This window comes from Scleropages formosus, chromosome 17 (genome assembly GCF_900964775.1).
Source record: "Scleropages formosus chromosome 17, fSclFor1.1, whole genome shotgun sequence".
In the NCBI taxonomy this organism is placed as follows: domain Eukaryota; kingdom Metazoa; phylum Chordata; class Actinopteri; order Osteoglossiformes; family Osteoglossidae; genus Scleropages; species Scleropages formosus.
Window position 1 is genome coordinate 8127416 of NC_041822.1, and position 14919 is coordinate 8142334.

At 40.9% G+C, this 14919-nt stretch overlaps 1 protein-coding gene across 1 annotated transcript in view; it reads left to right on the forward strand.

Moving 5' to 3' along the window:
- The window catches only part of LOC108938383 (ADP-ribosylation factor-like protein 15), a 46259-nt gene extending 34213 nt beyond the window's left edge, over positions 1-12046 (forward strand). Inside the window, exon 5 of the mRNA XM_029259333.1 lies at positions 11637-12046. Coding sequence (XP_029115166.1) covers positions 11637-11789 — 153 coding nt within the window. The 3' untranslated portion in view covers positions 11790-12046. The remainder of the gene's footprint in view (positions 1-11636) is intronic.
- Positions 12047-14919: the final 2873 nt, after the last annotated feature.

Sequence of the window (14919 nt, forward strand, 5' to 3'; positions counted from 1 at the left end):
GTTTTTTTTCCAGCTGAGAAAAAAGGAGCACAGCTGGTGGTGATAATAATGAAAAATAAGAAATTACAGCATTTTGATCCTGATTGATCAATCTGTTCCATGCAGGGTAAGGAAACCACTGAAACAGTTTTCAGGTAGGGTTTAGATCTTGTTTCTATGCAGGGCAGTTGTCATGCACACAACAGAAAGCACCAAAGAAAATATTTACAAGAACACATACCTAGCCTTGTGCCACGTCACTTGTTTATATAGTTTCCAATTTCTCTCCCCAAAAGAAACAAATATTTTTAATAAAACAGAGGTGACTGTTGCTCCCATACTGTGAATGAAGATACTTTTCAGCTGGACTACTTTAGTGTTAGAGATGACCACCCAACAACTCTTGGTTGGCTGATTCTTTGACTTTTTCTTGGATCTGATGCCACAAACGTCAAGCTTGTTTTCCTCTTTTAATTTGAATGTTTGACTAATGGCTCCATTCCAGTAATCTTACACTTGGTAGAATTGGATTTAGATTTTAAAAATGGTACTCATGAGACATCACAAACTATGAAGAAGGAAACATGCCAATATATTTGTTTCTTTATTCAAGAGTGTGATCCTTCTCCTTTGTTTTGAGAAGGGTTTTTTTACAGGTCTTCCTTTGTTGTCCTGTGAAAAAACACTGCTGTTTTCCAGCACTGAAAGAATGTTAAGCGTGTCTAGCTTAGCTGGCATGTAGAAATGTAATTGCAGTCATCTCACTGATTTTTGCAACTCATTCCATCATCGACTGACACTCAGTGTCTCAGACAGACGTAAGTACTGGAATGGGTGCAAGGCAGAGGGTGGTCGGACTTCATTTAATAAGCATCATGTGCCTCAAACTATTCTCTTTTTATTCATTTTACGCAGAACTTTTTCTCCGCTAAAAGACCAGACGGTACTTCAGCTATCTACAGTCATCTGAAGCTTGTACAGGTTTGAGCTGTGACAAAATGGTGATTCTGCATGTGTCTTTACGAAGACATTTCCCCTTGATTGACACTTGCTATTAAATCCTTGCTGATGAAAAGTAGTAAAAAATTAATTAATATGAAGACTAGGCTCATAGTGTACACAATGTATACCCAACTGATGATATTCTGATGTTTCAAAAGAGTAGTTTCTCACTTTAAAAAAAGAAAGAAGGCTGAGAAGAAGAAATTCTTGGGTGCTAAGAGGTGTGTTTTATACATTTATAAAATGTAAGTGTCTTTATGGTAGTATTGATCGTCTTCAGTGGGCATCAGAATAAATGGCATCATGTTGCATTCTACAATGGGCACAAGCTCATTGTTTGGTTTGTGGATATCTAGGGCGTCATTCTGACCTTTAGTAGTCTTCAGCTCCTAATGATTTGCAAGAGTGACTTTTAAGACATGAGGCCTGTATTTTACAACACCCACACTCTCAACACTCACGGCCTTTGCTCAGTTTATACTTGGATAGAAACCTATTTAGAAACAGTCTTGCAAAATTCATTTTTTATATATTGAACAGTCAGTGACTTCACCCACCGCCCCCACTTCTCCCATTTACACCTTTACCACTGAAACTCCGTAATGAAGAACCGATGCCCAAGGGTAATTTTTTGGAAGGGCATACAGTTTATTTGGAAATGGGTGCTTCATTAATACCATTTGTGGAGAATTTTCACCAATAGGGTGGCAGTAAATACTTGCACACTCATTTCCGCATGCTGTGGACGGTTTCGTCAGACGTCTAGCATGTTGTGCATGTCATTTTTGGTTGTGACACTGTTTCACCCCGGTGAATCAGTCTACTGCTGAGGACATGAAGCATGGGTCTTTGAGGGGGGCTGGGTAAGTTCCACATTGCAATTACACAGAGAATGTGTGTGTGGACAGCCACATTGGGCCGGTGGAAGTGCTCTGCTTGTGTGTTATGTCTATCAGAAGTGAAAGCAATTGGACTCCTTTTCATATGGATTCAAAGTCACTTTTGTTTTCTGGTGTTTAGCTTGAGGGGGTGTGGTGGCGCAGTGGGTTTGGCCTGTGTCTGCTCTCGGGTGGGTCTGAGGTTTGAGTGCTGCTTGGAGTGCCTTGTGGTGGACTGGTATCCCGTCCCGGGTGTGTCCCCTCCCCCTCTAGCCTTGTGCCCTGTGTTGCCAAGTTATGCTCTTGCTTGCTGCGACCCTGCTCGGGACAAGTGGTTTCAGTCAATGTGTGTGTGTTTGGTTTGAGCGGAATTTCTGTAAAGTAAAACCCTGAGACTGTTCACTTGGTGTGAGTCTGTGTATATGAAGTGTTCCCTAGTAAATGCCTAATGCATTCTTTTTATATCTAGCGAACTTAAAAACTTATTCCCGCATAACCTTTTTTTCTAATGACTATCTATGCACTATATTGAAATATTGTGCTTAAAATGTTGTGTAATATAAGAAATGCCAAAAGTTTCAACAGGGTGGGTAACCTGACTGAAGAAAACCTGTGGAGGACCTTCCTGTCCTTTTCAAGCAGCTATTCAGCAAGATATGCTGTATGAATACAATGTAATCAATGTAATATCATATTTCATTCGTAAGTGTTTTTATTCATATTTAAGCTTAATTACAGTAATTTTTGGGATTTGAAAGTGTACAAGATAATTTGTTGATCGATGTTGAAGTTATTCAGATGTGAATTTATCCTATGGAATAATAGCATACACATATATAAGAAATAGCTGCACTAACTTATCTGATTATATCCATCCATCCATTTTATTTACCGCTGGTCAGGGCCACAGAAGTCAAAAGTCTATCCCAGAATCAGTGGGTGCAAAATTGAAAGGGGATACACCCTGCACAGAATATGAATACATGAATATAATTCATTTTAAAAGTTAAGTATGGACTTTGGCTCCACATAGTTCTTCCATGCTGTGACCTTGTGTCTTATATGCCCATCCTCTTTTCAGTTCAACTTCAGGGAACAGGTAACTTTCCGGCAAAAAATTTGGAAAAATTCATGGTGGGGTTGAAAAAACATTATAGAGTAAATCACCATTATATGGGTTTAAGTGAATTCAGTCCAAAATCTACTTGAAACCATTTGATCTAATACACTTGTTTTTCCCACAGGGCCAAAAAAAGCTCTGTATCGGACATTTCAGAACATTCCTGAAATGCGTCAGAACAAAACATTTTAAGGATGATTTAATCCTTATTTAAACCCTCATCAGAGCTCAGTTGAGCTAACATCAGTTTATTTTTCCAAGTGTTTACCATAATGAGTAATTTTAAATGATTTCAGGCCAGTTCCAGCTCACTGCTGACTTTGCAATTGTGGACCGTAATTATGGCCAGTCCGTGACTCCAGAATCACCAAGCCAAAGTACATCCGGTGTTTCAATTCCTTACCGCTCCTCTTTAAAAATGCTTGCTTATTAATTCTAAAATCAGCATTACTTTTAGTCATTCATAACTTTTTTAATATCCAGTAGATACAAGTCAGGCTATTGAAATTGCGACTTGGAGACTGGTCTTTGTGCTTTCAAGTTGGAAAGTATATATTGACATTAATTTACTCTTAGTTCAGTTTATGGTTCCTTGCTGATTTTCATTAGATGTTTGACACTGCTGAGGTGTTGTCCTTCATCTTACAGCCACTTACTGTGAGAAACTTTTTAGAGGTGTCTGGAAGCACCCGTCCCTTTGGTGGAAAAATATTATAAAAGATTATCTCTTGCAGACATAGTGATGTTTAAAGTACTTATCCCCCCGTTTACCAGTCACACCAATGTTTTTATTAGTGAAGACCGCATTCTGTGAGAGCTCTCTAGTGGTTCAGTTGGCTAAGGCACATTCCCTCTGCCTAGACAGTGACCACATGGCCCAGATCGCAGCTCAGATTGGGACTATATAAATTGCCAATAGAGATCAGGAGTTCTAGTAGAAGAGAAGGAGGTATAATCTGTAAGATTTTATCCTCTGAATACTCACCGCATGTGGTTCTTGTCAGGTGTCTGTGATTCTTGATTCTTGCTAGAAATGAGGAGTAAGTAATTTTTTTAAACAAGAGGCCATTTTTGGATTAACATCATGATTTAATGATATTTTGCATATTGGGGTTTCGCCAGATTGCTGGAAACAAGAGCGGAAGAGTACTCATATTTTTTCTACTTGATGGAAAAATTAATGATGAACCTCCAAACAACTGAATATGTGATATCATGTTTATTTTGAATATACAATTTCTAGTAGGGAATGTCTGATTTATACCAACATTTTTAGAAAGCCAATTCAGGTTTACTTGTGCTGAAATATGTTCAGATAATGTTATTATTGAAACATGATCAGTTAGAAATGAATTTAAGGAAGTAATCCGAATTATATTACTTTTCTCTCACTCACACACACTTGTCCCAAGTGGGGTTGTGGCAAGCTAGAGCCTAACCTGGCAATGAAGGGTATAGGGCTGGAGGGGGAAGGGGACACACCCAGGCAGGACACCCCAAGCAGGACTTGAACCCCAAACCCACCAGAGAGCAGGACCTGGCTAAACCTACTGTGCCACCACACCCTACTGTTACTTTTCAGACTAAGCAAATAATACATAGTTTATACACAGTTAAAATCTGAAATTGTACTACGTTGTTTTGTATTCGGCGGGGGCGCGGGGGCGCGGTGGCGCAGTGGGTTGGGCCGCTGTCCTGCTCTCCGGTGGGTCTGGGGTTCGAGTCCCGCTTGGGGTGCCTTGCGGCGGACTGGCGTCCCGTCCTGGGTGTGTCCCCCTCCCCCTCTGGCCTTACGCCCTGTGTTGCCGGGTAGGCTCCGGTTCCCCGTGACCCCGTGAGGGACAAGCGGTTCTGAAAATGTGTGTGTGTGTGTGTGTGTGTGTGTGTGTGTTTTGTATTCTGTGAGAATTGTAAAGGTATTTAGTCACCATTACAGGTGTTCCATGGCTTTTAGAAAATATGTTACCTGATGCTTTTAGTTTAACATTATCTGAAGTGTGTTACTCATTTTTGAACCCCTTAATCAAAGGCAATTATTCAAAGCTGAGCTTGAACTCACACCACCATAGACAGAGTGGCGAGGATCACGATTGAGAAAACACTGTTGCTTGAAATATTGACCGGACAGACACCACGCACTGCCCTTTCAGCTCTCTTACAATAGCACTGTGTTCAAAGGTGTAAAACTGTTGACACTGCCTTTAGTTTCTATGTTTATATTCACTGCTTAAAAATCATGTCTGCTCTATCAGCATGGGTTCGAATTGCTCTCTGAGACAATGTGGGAACATTCCAAGAACCACTTGTCTGACTCTCCATAGATGAACACTAACCCAGAGAGAGCACTGATTGAAAAAAGTGGTTTTAAAATTGCAGTGAACAATTTCTTTCTGAGTTGTAGCCTTAACCACAGTCAGAATTTATCCGTAGTAGGTTATTTTTTAATTATTAATGTACGTGTAAAGGATTTTTTTCAATAAGCGTAATGTTTTAAGTGTCATGTGTCTCTGTTGTCAATAGAAATCAGAGTCGTCACAGGTGGCTTTATGCTAGTATTCACTGAGCTATGAAAAGAATACATCCTACTATATGTGGCCTACAAGAATAACCAAGGTTTTTACGTATTATGTGAGGTTATTCCAGGAAGCAACGAGAACACACAGCCTGCTGCTAGTCCACAGGGCACCTGTCCATGTTAGGGGTTCACAAAAAGGAGAAACAGCCCTGTATCAGTGCTTGGTGATAGAGGGACCTGGAAGAATTACTCTAGCAACTGGCCTCCCAGAGCCCTGCCTGGGCTGTCTGCCAGCGCAGACGTTGAAGTCCTTGAGACCAGATGTTAGCTGTCAGAACACCCGTGGCCTTTAATAAATTGGGCTACTGTAAATCTGTAATAGGGCCAAGTAAAAAGCATTGATGCTTCTTAGCTCTTTTGCTGTAAAAGTCTGGGAGGTGGTCATGACAGGCCCAGGGGTTACGGGTCTGCAATTGACCCTGCCAATTATTCTTGGCCCCACAAAGGGAATCCCAGGCCCCTGGGCTCAGTGACTTGGCTTCAGGAGAGTGTCTCATGCTGCAATGTATGCCACACAAACTGTCAGCATAACTGAAAAACAAAGCAGTGTTTTTTGAAGAATATGCATATATACAAACACAATGCCTGGATTGGATTGATACAACTTTGATTTGTTTTATTCATAAACTCATTGACTCAGAAAGATATAGTCTTTGCTGACAAAAGTACATGATGCACCTATTTAGATTAACTCTTCAGCTTGCATGGCATGTCATCAAAGCATGTGAATTATTGTTTTTGAGCCTGAAGGAATTGTGGGAAACACCAACTTCTTGACAGTCTATCTTAATAAAGTGAGATATTGCCCATCTTGTTCTCCAAACAGGAGCATTTTTAAGGTCTCTTTTGATAGGCATGAAGTTCAAGAATATAGGCAACATATATTGAAGTCAGCACCAAGTTCAGGAGCCCTGCAGAGCAATGCCAGGGCAAATGGGCTCTGTATTGGAGATATCTTCTGGAAGCACAGGACAGTAAATGTAAGCATAGTATCATAGTAGCTCCAGTCTCAGTTGATACCTGAGTGGAAAAGCACTGCCTCATCCAAAGAATCCCAGTTTCTGTTGTGACATACTGATAGAATAGACACTTTGAGTAAACTGTATGAATCTGTGGATCAGGCCTGCCTAGCGTCAGCATTACAGGTTGGTGGCGTAATGGTAAGGGAATGTTTTCTTGACGCACATTAGGCCTCTTAACACCAACTGAGCATTATTTCATTGACCTTACTGCAGTGGTCTGTGCAGCCTCCAGCTCTCATTCCCAAATGAGCATTTTTGGGATGAGATGGAATGGGATGCTACATGAACACCATATTGTACCTAAACATATGGCATAATAGCTATAGATATTGCCTTGTGATAGGCAGGTACTTGAATCCCTGCTCCCAATTTAGTATTTTTGAGTAAGGTACTCACACAGTCCGAAATCGCTTGTCTAGAGTGGAGTCGCGGCGAACTGGAGCCTACCCAGCAAGATAGGGTGTAAGGCCGAAGGGGCAGGGGACACACCCAGGATGGTATGCCAGTCCATCGCAAGGCACCCCAAGCAGGACTCCAACCCCAGACCTGTCACACAACGGGCACCAGCCGAACCCGCTGTGAAATATTACCATACAGACATCAATTTTCAGTTACTGCTTGTCCAATGCAGGATCACAAAGGTCTGGGTAATATCTTGAAAACATAGGCTATGAGCCAGAGTACGCATATGGGTGGAATGCCAATCCATTGTAGGGCAACACTCATACTATTCACACTACTCATTCATTCACATTATGAGAAATTTAGACTTCCCACTTCATTCGAAAGACATGCCTTTGGGCTGTGTGAGGAAATACAAGCACCTGGTGGAAACCCACACGGAGGAAGCACAGGGAGAGCATGTAAAACCTGCACAGACTGAGCTGGATTCAAAGCCAAGGAAAGGAGCTGTGAAGAACTAGTGTTACCTGCTGCACCACCGTGCTGCCCTGAAAGTTAGTAGCTTAGTATAAAAGGCCATAGTTGTAAATTGCTTTGGACAAAGTAATTGGCAATTGGTGCAGCCAAAAAATGTGCAGGAACTGCATGATGCCATTGAGTCAACATAGGTCATGGTCCTGTAGAACATTTATAGTACCATGTTGCAGAATTCAGCCTGTTCAGGAGAATAAATGTTTATTACATTGTATTAACTAACAAAGTGGATGGTTTATGCCTGAAATATATACGTATGAAATGAAGACTAATATTAGGGGCAGCATAGTGGTTAGAGCTCCTGCCTCTGTACTTGCAGGCTTTAAAGCCACCACCTGCTGTAGTGCTCTTGAGCAATGTGAATGAATGCAAATATTACAGGTATCTGTGGATATCTGAGAGAAAATGCAAAATCAATTTCTGTAGCAAAAAGACTGAATATTGGAACTGCACAGGTCATCCAAGAATTTACAAAGTAAAGCTGGTCTCGGAGAGTTTTTTAAAAAAAAAAAGAAAAACTACATCTGCAAAGCCAAGATCAACTCAAGATGTAAAAAGTTAATGCGTTCAACATCCTGCAATATGAGTCTTTAACGCTGGAAAATAACATCTGCAACAGCACATGAGATGCATTCCAAAGGCAATTTCTCTGAGAGATCTCAAGAGTGTTTTGACTCTGCAATGTGTCCGGAGGAGAGCGTAAGGGGCCAGTGCAGCCTCCTGGACGCTGGCTTGGAAGAGGAAAACAAAGCCACTTGACCTGTCCCGAAGAGGCACTGACGAGAGACGTCAAGAATGACAAGAAAGAGTATGGCCTGACCTGGGAAGGTATCAACAGGAAAGACACAAAACAGAATTTCCGGGGACCTCCCACAAGTGCCTCCTGTACCCAGACTTACGGTGAGGATTGATGGAGCGAGACTTTCAGCCCTGTCTCCAGGAGTCTCGCATGTAGCGCAAGCTCAGCTGGCGCCCATCTGCTTTTATTGCCGCTCGACACCGTAATTAATTTTTAATTGTGACAATCCTTTTTTGTCATCATGTGACTGTTACAAACAAAATCGAACTGTTTTAAAGAATTCTGAAAAAAAAATTGATTAGTCCTGGTTCCGATGAACAGGAATGGCCAGGATGGGTGGGCAGCCACTGGGACTTGGACTCCCAGAGGTTTTTTTTTTTTTTTTCCCATTGGCTTTTGTTTATTTGCCTTCTCCCTTTTTTCAGCGCTCTGTGTCACTGTGTGAGAAGAGCGCTCTATAAAAATAAATTGAATTGAATTGAATTGAATACTCTAAGTAACAGAAGAATATTGATTTAATGGCAAGTGCATCTCCTGTTTGAGTTGTGTGCCTTTATTTCTGCAGGACAGGATAGCAAGCAGTGTACCTGGCTGCCTCTGATAACTGAAGTAGGTGCTTTCGCTCAGGAGTTCAAATTTGTACTGTTTTCACATAGCAAGGCGTTGGTGAGCGCTGTCAAGTGACTGGCTGACTTTTAAAACACAAGCAGCAAACCATGGACTCGGTACAGTTTATACACCTAGCCAGAATTGCTTGATTTTACCTCTTCGCCTTTGAAATGAAATTTGTTATTCTGTCTTACTTAAAAAAAAAAATCTGTAAATAATTATACAATTCACCCGTATGTGTTGCTGGATTAACAGCACATATGTTGCACTGTGGTTCTGTAAAAAGTGTATTACGAAAGTCAGTAACGAAACGACAAATGAAGTCAACCTCTCTGGTCCTTCATTTCCTACAATACCTCTGACGTAAGGCAGTAGTACAACAACAGAAAAGGGTGCGGAGTTTGCCAGCGAAATACGGAAGATGTGTGATTTCTAATTTTCAGCCTGCCGCTGGTGCAACATCCCACAAGCACCCAAGTGAGCAAGATGCGGGACGTGCCGCATGTTATTTTTTGAAAATTTGTCATTGCGGTCTGTGTAAGCGCAGTGCTTCTGAATTTAGGTTTTCACTGCTATTTTGCGTTTGTTTTTCGAGAAGCTCTCACATTTCGCCACTGTTCTTAGAAATAAAGTCTCAGCAGGAGAGGTGGTTTCACCATCATTAAACCACAGTCCTATGGGCTCATCTCCCTATGACAACAGGACACCGGAAGGCATGAAGACATAGCATTACTTTTTGCCTCTTGTACCTAATCCCCTCCCAGTTCTCATACTGGAGATGCGGCTTCATCTGCCAGCTGTCCGCAAGTAGAGGCCGGCGAGTAGGGAATTAGGTAAAGGTGGGTACGTACCTTTCGCAGACAATCAGCTTCCCGGGCGGAACAGATCCAGGTATGGGATCCAGATGGCCTAGACTAAGTGACCCAGTGGTCTTCAATGAGGCCATCTGGCAGTGCGCTGTAGGTCTTACAGGTGCCGCCATCAAACAGATCTCTTAAGCAAACATAATTGCGCTTAGGCATTAATCCCAGAGAAAGCTGGGTTTGTGTGTACTTCTTTCGCACAGTGTGGTGGATTAAAAATGCTCTAGTGTAATATTGCCTTCATCGTGTCCTCGGTAGGTAAGATGCATGTGTGTAAGAAAAAGGAGCACGGCGTCGGGTGGCAAGAAAGCGGAAACTCGGTTTCTTCGTGCCAGGCGGCGCTGTCTGTGCCTGCCTGGAATCCCCCGGAAGGCAGTGTGATGGAGCCCTCTGGCATCGCATTAGCTCTTTGGGTCCACTTAGCTGTGGGCAGAGCTCTAGGCTGACACCGCTCGTGACTTACCATGCTTGATCATCCCAGGTCCAGCAGGTACATTCATCTCTGGCTTCAAGGTAATGTGACGATGTAATAGCTACCAAATAGGAGCTCTAGTTTATAACTTTCATACTCGTTGAGTTCGTACAGGAATAAAATCAGCAAACGCTGGCTATGGTATTTAATCGAAAGGAACGAAATCAAGAAGCACCGAATGTTTAAGTGCTGCCACTGTTTAAAAGTGGCTCTTCCCATCACCTTCTTCATCCAGCTGCTCATTTTTTGCCGAGGACTTTTTAGGCGTTTATAAGAAGATGCTCCAACACCCATTCGTGTGATTTGGAAGTGTCCTCTTTTCATCCCTTTGTGCTTTGCACAACCCGTGTGAATCCGTGTCATCTGCTGAACTGAGGAAATACATTCAAACGTGCTCTTTGGCTCAAACGTTCTGTCCCAGGATGTGATTCTGTCATTTTTTCGGCGAGGTCCGGAGAGAACCGGAATCACGCTCATGTTCTGAGTGTTAATAAAACTACCGTTTTGATCTACAGGGTGTTACAGCTCTTTGGACGCAAAACTTTTTAGTAGGAAAATGCCTTTTTAGCACAATTACAGTAATTGTCATGCACAAACAAGACCTTTTCAATGCAGAGGGATATTGTATTTCTTTTGCATGTCTTGTCATTGTTGCTGAAGTCAAGGCTCTTTAATGGATGGTATTAAATTTACTAATATGCATTTTACATTTGTGCATTTCTACAGATATTCTTGGTTTTCTGTTTCTTTATTCCTATAAATTTTAACTACTATACAATACGTTCAACGTAAATAGTTAAAGTCTTTGTTTAGTTTTTGGTCTAGGAGTAATTTTCTTAGAGTTGCTTCAATGAAATTTCCCAATAAGTCAAAAGAGAGTTAGTGTTCTATAGTATCCTTGTTAAAAATTGAGATACATCGTTTGATATTCCATCAACTTTTGAAAAATATTCCTGATTAATTTAATATGAAATTAAGCAAACACTGAAAATGTGTCAAATTAACTCACATTTCCATCCTAGAAAAAAAAATCAACACATGAATGAATATGAGCTGCATATTTGATAGTGACAATCACTGTCACTTTCTTGCTTTCAAAGCAAAGTATTTACGTTATATATGCACTTCTTGGGCCAAACCACTGTACTTTTATTGTGTGCTGGTAACTATTTGATGAGACATGTCATTATACCCTTTAATTTGATAGAATTCAATCTGTTGGTTGTCTTTCCATTTCACAAGCTAACAATTCACTATATGGGGTCTAAACAGAAAAAGATCAGTAACTGACCTTCTTCTCTATCCATTTTGAGCAGATATTCAGGAAGAGACTGATTTTTTCATTTTAACTGTTAATTTTTCTGTTTTTTTTTTTTCCTAGATAAAGAAGTATCTAGAGTTGGAACCACTTGCAAGAGGGAAAAGGTGGATTTTGGCAGGTAGTTCACTCCACAACATTGAGGCTGTTAAGGAGAGTTTCCTACAGCTGATTAAACTTTTAGAGGACACTCAACCAGTGCCAGGAAGGCTATGAAGAGGAAAAACAGTTTCTTCTTAAAGCAAAAAACAACCCAACCTGTAATCATCTTGCAAAAATTTTCTCTTATTTCTTTCTCCTTATTTTTGCATTTTGATCACAATTCTTGGTCTTAAAATGAAATTATCAAGAACAGCACTCAATGGTTGAAAAAAGGGGAAACACGTTCAGAAGTGACAAGACCAAATGTATGATGCTTATTTAGATCATTTTAAATATATTTGATAAAAGTAGTTTTTCCAAGCGCACAACACTACCAGGATATGTTGTTAGATTTTTTATTGCAATGAAAAGAAAAATTACGTTTCAGCAGTTCGTGAATATTTAAGTAATTGACAGTCGGTTTATTATTATTACTTTCACTGAATAATTAGTTTGACAGGAAATATTGTCAAGTGCATAAAGTTTTCTGCATGCTTAAGTCATAACAATTATGATTTTTATGAGAAACATTATATGCATATTTCTACATTTACGTACATGCGTGTGTGTGTGTCAAGAAATACAGGACACTAATTAGAAGAAAAAGAGGTATTTCATTCATGCTTTAACATTATGTAAGGATTTTTTTCCCAGGCAAGAAGTTGCATATCAAAGACTTGTTAATGGAGTTGACAATATTTTCAGACCAGTAAAGGCTTCCTTTTGAGTGTTAATCGCTTAAACAGAAATCGCTAACTTTTGTCTGCAAATCCGAACACAGAATATTTCTCACCGACACACAACTGCAAGCTTTTCATAACGCACGCTGTGTTTTAAACTGTTTAGAAACTGTTTAAGCTTAAATTTTCAGTGAAACCTATTTGTTTGCTGCTGTTGATACGGTTCGAAATATTTTTTTTTTTTTTTTTTTTTTCGAGAAAACCCTGAATTTCAGCCGTGCGAGGTGTTTTGCTTTGGGTGGAATACAAACACTTTCAATCAACAGCCATGACAGCTGTTCATGACAGGCCCCTGTCTGACACCTTAATGCCCCCAGCGGAGGTAGCGACCCCCCTGTGTACCCACCTCTGTCCCGCTTCCTTCACATGCCATTAATGTGGTTCACGCAAGGCTGTGCAAACACAGTGACGCAGCTCTCTGGATTTCATTTACAACATTACGTGTGCCACGGTTGCGTAAAAGTGCTTCTTTCATTGTTTTATTAAAAAAAAGAAAAAATGCAGAATTTGTTGAATTTTATTATGTTCATGCTATCTACAGAACTGTTTCATATCAGCAGTGTTAACTTTTAAAATGTGTTTTTTAAATTGCTGCATTTATGAGAAATGTTTTTGTTTGAAAGTACTTTCATTTTCTACTAAAAATAAAGTAGAATTTACTGAGTTTTGACTCCCCAACCCAGGATGTGTTCTCTATTTGTGTGATTTATACATGAATCCTTCGCGAATGGGAATAAAGGCCAGATGGACACCTCTCCGCTAAATGAATACTTTTAAATTGCATTCATACTTTTTTATTGCTGCCCAACTTCACACTGGAGCTGAACGGACACGGACATCCTAAGGTGCTTTTTTCAGGCCTCTTTATAGCACTCTCTCCGGTGTCTGTGTTATTGTAGCGCAAAGCACGTGATGGAGGTGGGCTTCCTCCACCAAACAGGCTGCTCTGGTTTCCTCCCACTCTGCTCTGGACCCCACACAGCTCTACCCAAGGTGCAATGCCAGAGACCTGAGAATACCTGATTTACTGCCACCAGACACACCTTCATTTCTTCACAGAATACTATGGTCCTGTCTTACACTGTATACAATGAAATTTTACATTATAACAAGCACATACCTGATTTTGACACATTCTGCTCTATCATAAGACTACAATAGGAGTACATAGTCTAGCAGGCAAGGCATGAAGGATGTTGAAAAATATAAAAATGGTCTGAAATTCACCATGTACACAACAATAAACTGGATATATTGAAATGAAGCACATGAAGAGAACGTAATCTAGTTAAAACTGCAATTCATTTCAAAACAGGTATAGAACACCTTCATTAATTAGATGCTCAGAAAAAAAAAAGAAAAACTCATAAATATTTTCATTTCCCAGTCCGGACAACCCTGGACAATGTCTAACAGATGTTATGCCGACACCCAGCTGGTCCCTGTGACCTCATGTCCTGCTTTTTTCACGATCCAAACCCATTTTGCACTTTCATACCATCACACCAAGGGGTCAGTGCCCAGGAATGTGTTACATGGCATTTGTGAAAAGTGCCGTCAGGACACAGGATTAAAAACAAACAAATGTCTTCACATCCAGAACTGATCTGAACATGAAGTCACATGGTTTAAGATGCTTCTGAACTCAGGAACTTACAATAGGAGATACACACACACACACACACACACACACACACTCTGGCTGAAACCGCTTGTCCCTATTGAGGTTGCAGTGAACTGGAGCCAAGCCCAGCAACAGAGGGCATAAGGCTGGAAGGGGGGAGACACCCAAGACGAGATGTCAGTCCGTCACAAGGCACCCCAAGCGGGACTCGAACCCCAGACCTGCCAAACCCGCTGCGCCACCGTGCCCCCTTCCAATAGGAGCTATTCCCTGTAAAAGTTAACAATACAGTCTTTCTTCACTATTTGCTGTGTGTGAAGCAAAATATTGCTACAATGCTTTGAACAATATAAGACAACTGGGTATGGCAACAGTTGTATCATTGGCCTAACAGTAACTTATGGTGTCAAAGAATTAAGCCAAATGAGCGGGAGTAATTCTGTGTTAGGGTTAGGGTGATAAATGTAAAACAAAAGTAAGGAAAACAGCTAAAGAAACCCTGAAAATCATTCATTCAGTCTTACTGTCAAGAAAACCACTTACGGAGATCACTTTAGAGCACATCTGAGCGTCAGCATTTCTCTATATAAACCGTAGCCAGAACGTTTGTCGGATTGGAGCTATATTGACGGTAATCACGCGTCTACCTTCAGATGTGCTCAGAACACGAACGTGTTCGGAACGTTGTTTTCGTACTCTTTTCTTTGCCCAGTCAAAGCCCTTTTAGCGATTACAGGAGTTCTGAATCTTTGCCAGCGCAGCAAACAAAGCACTTTACCAGCATGGTGCACTAAGTACCATATTGTGGGTCATTTGCGCTCTGCCTCGGGCTAGCACGCTT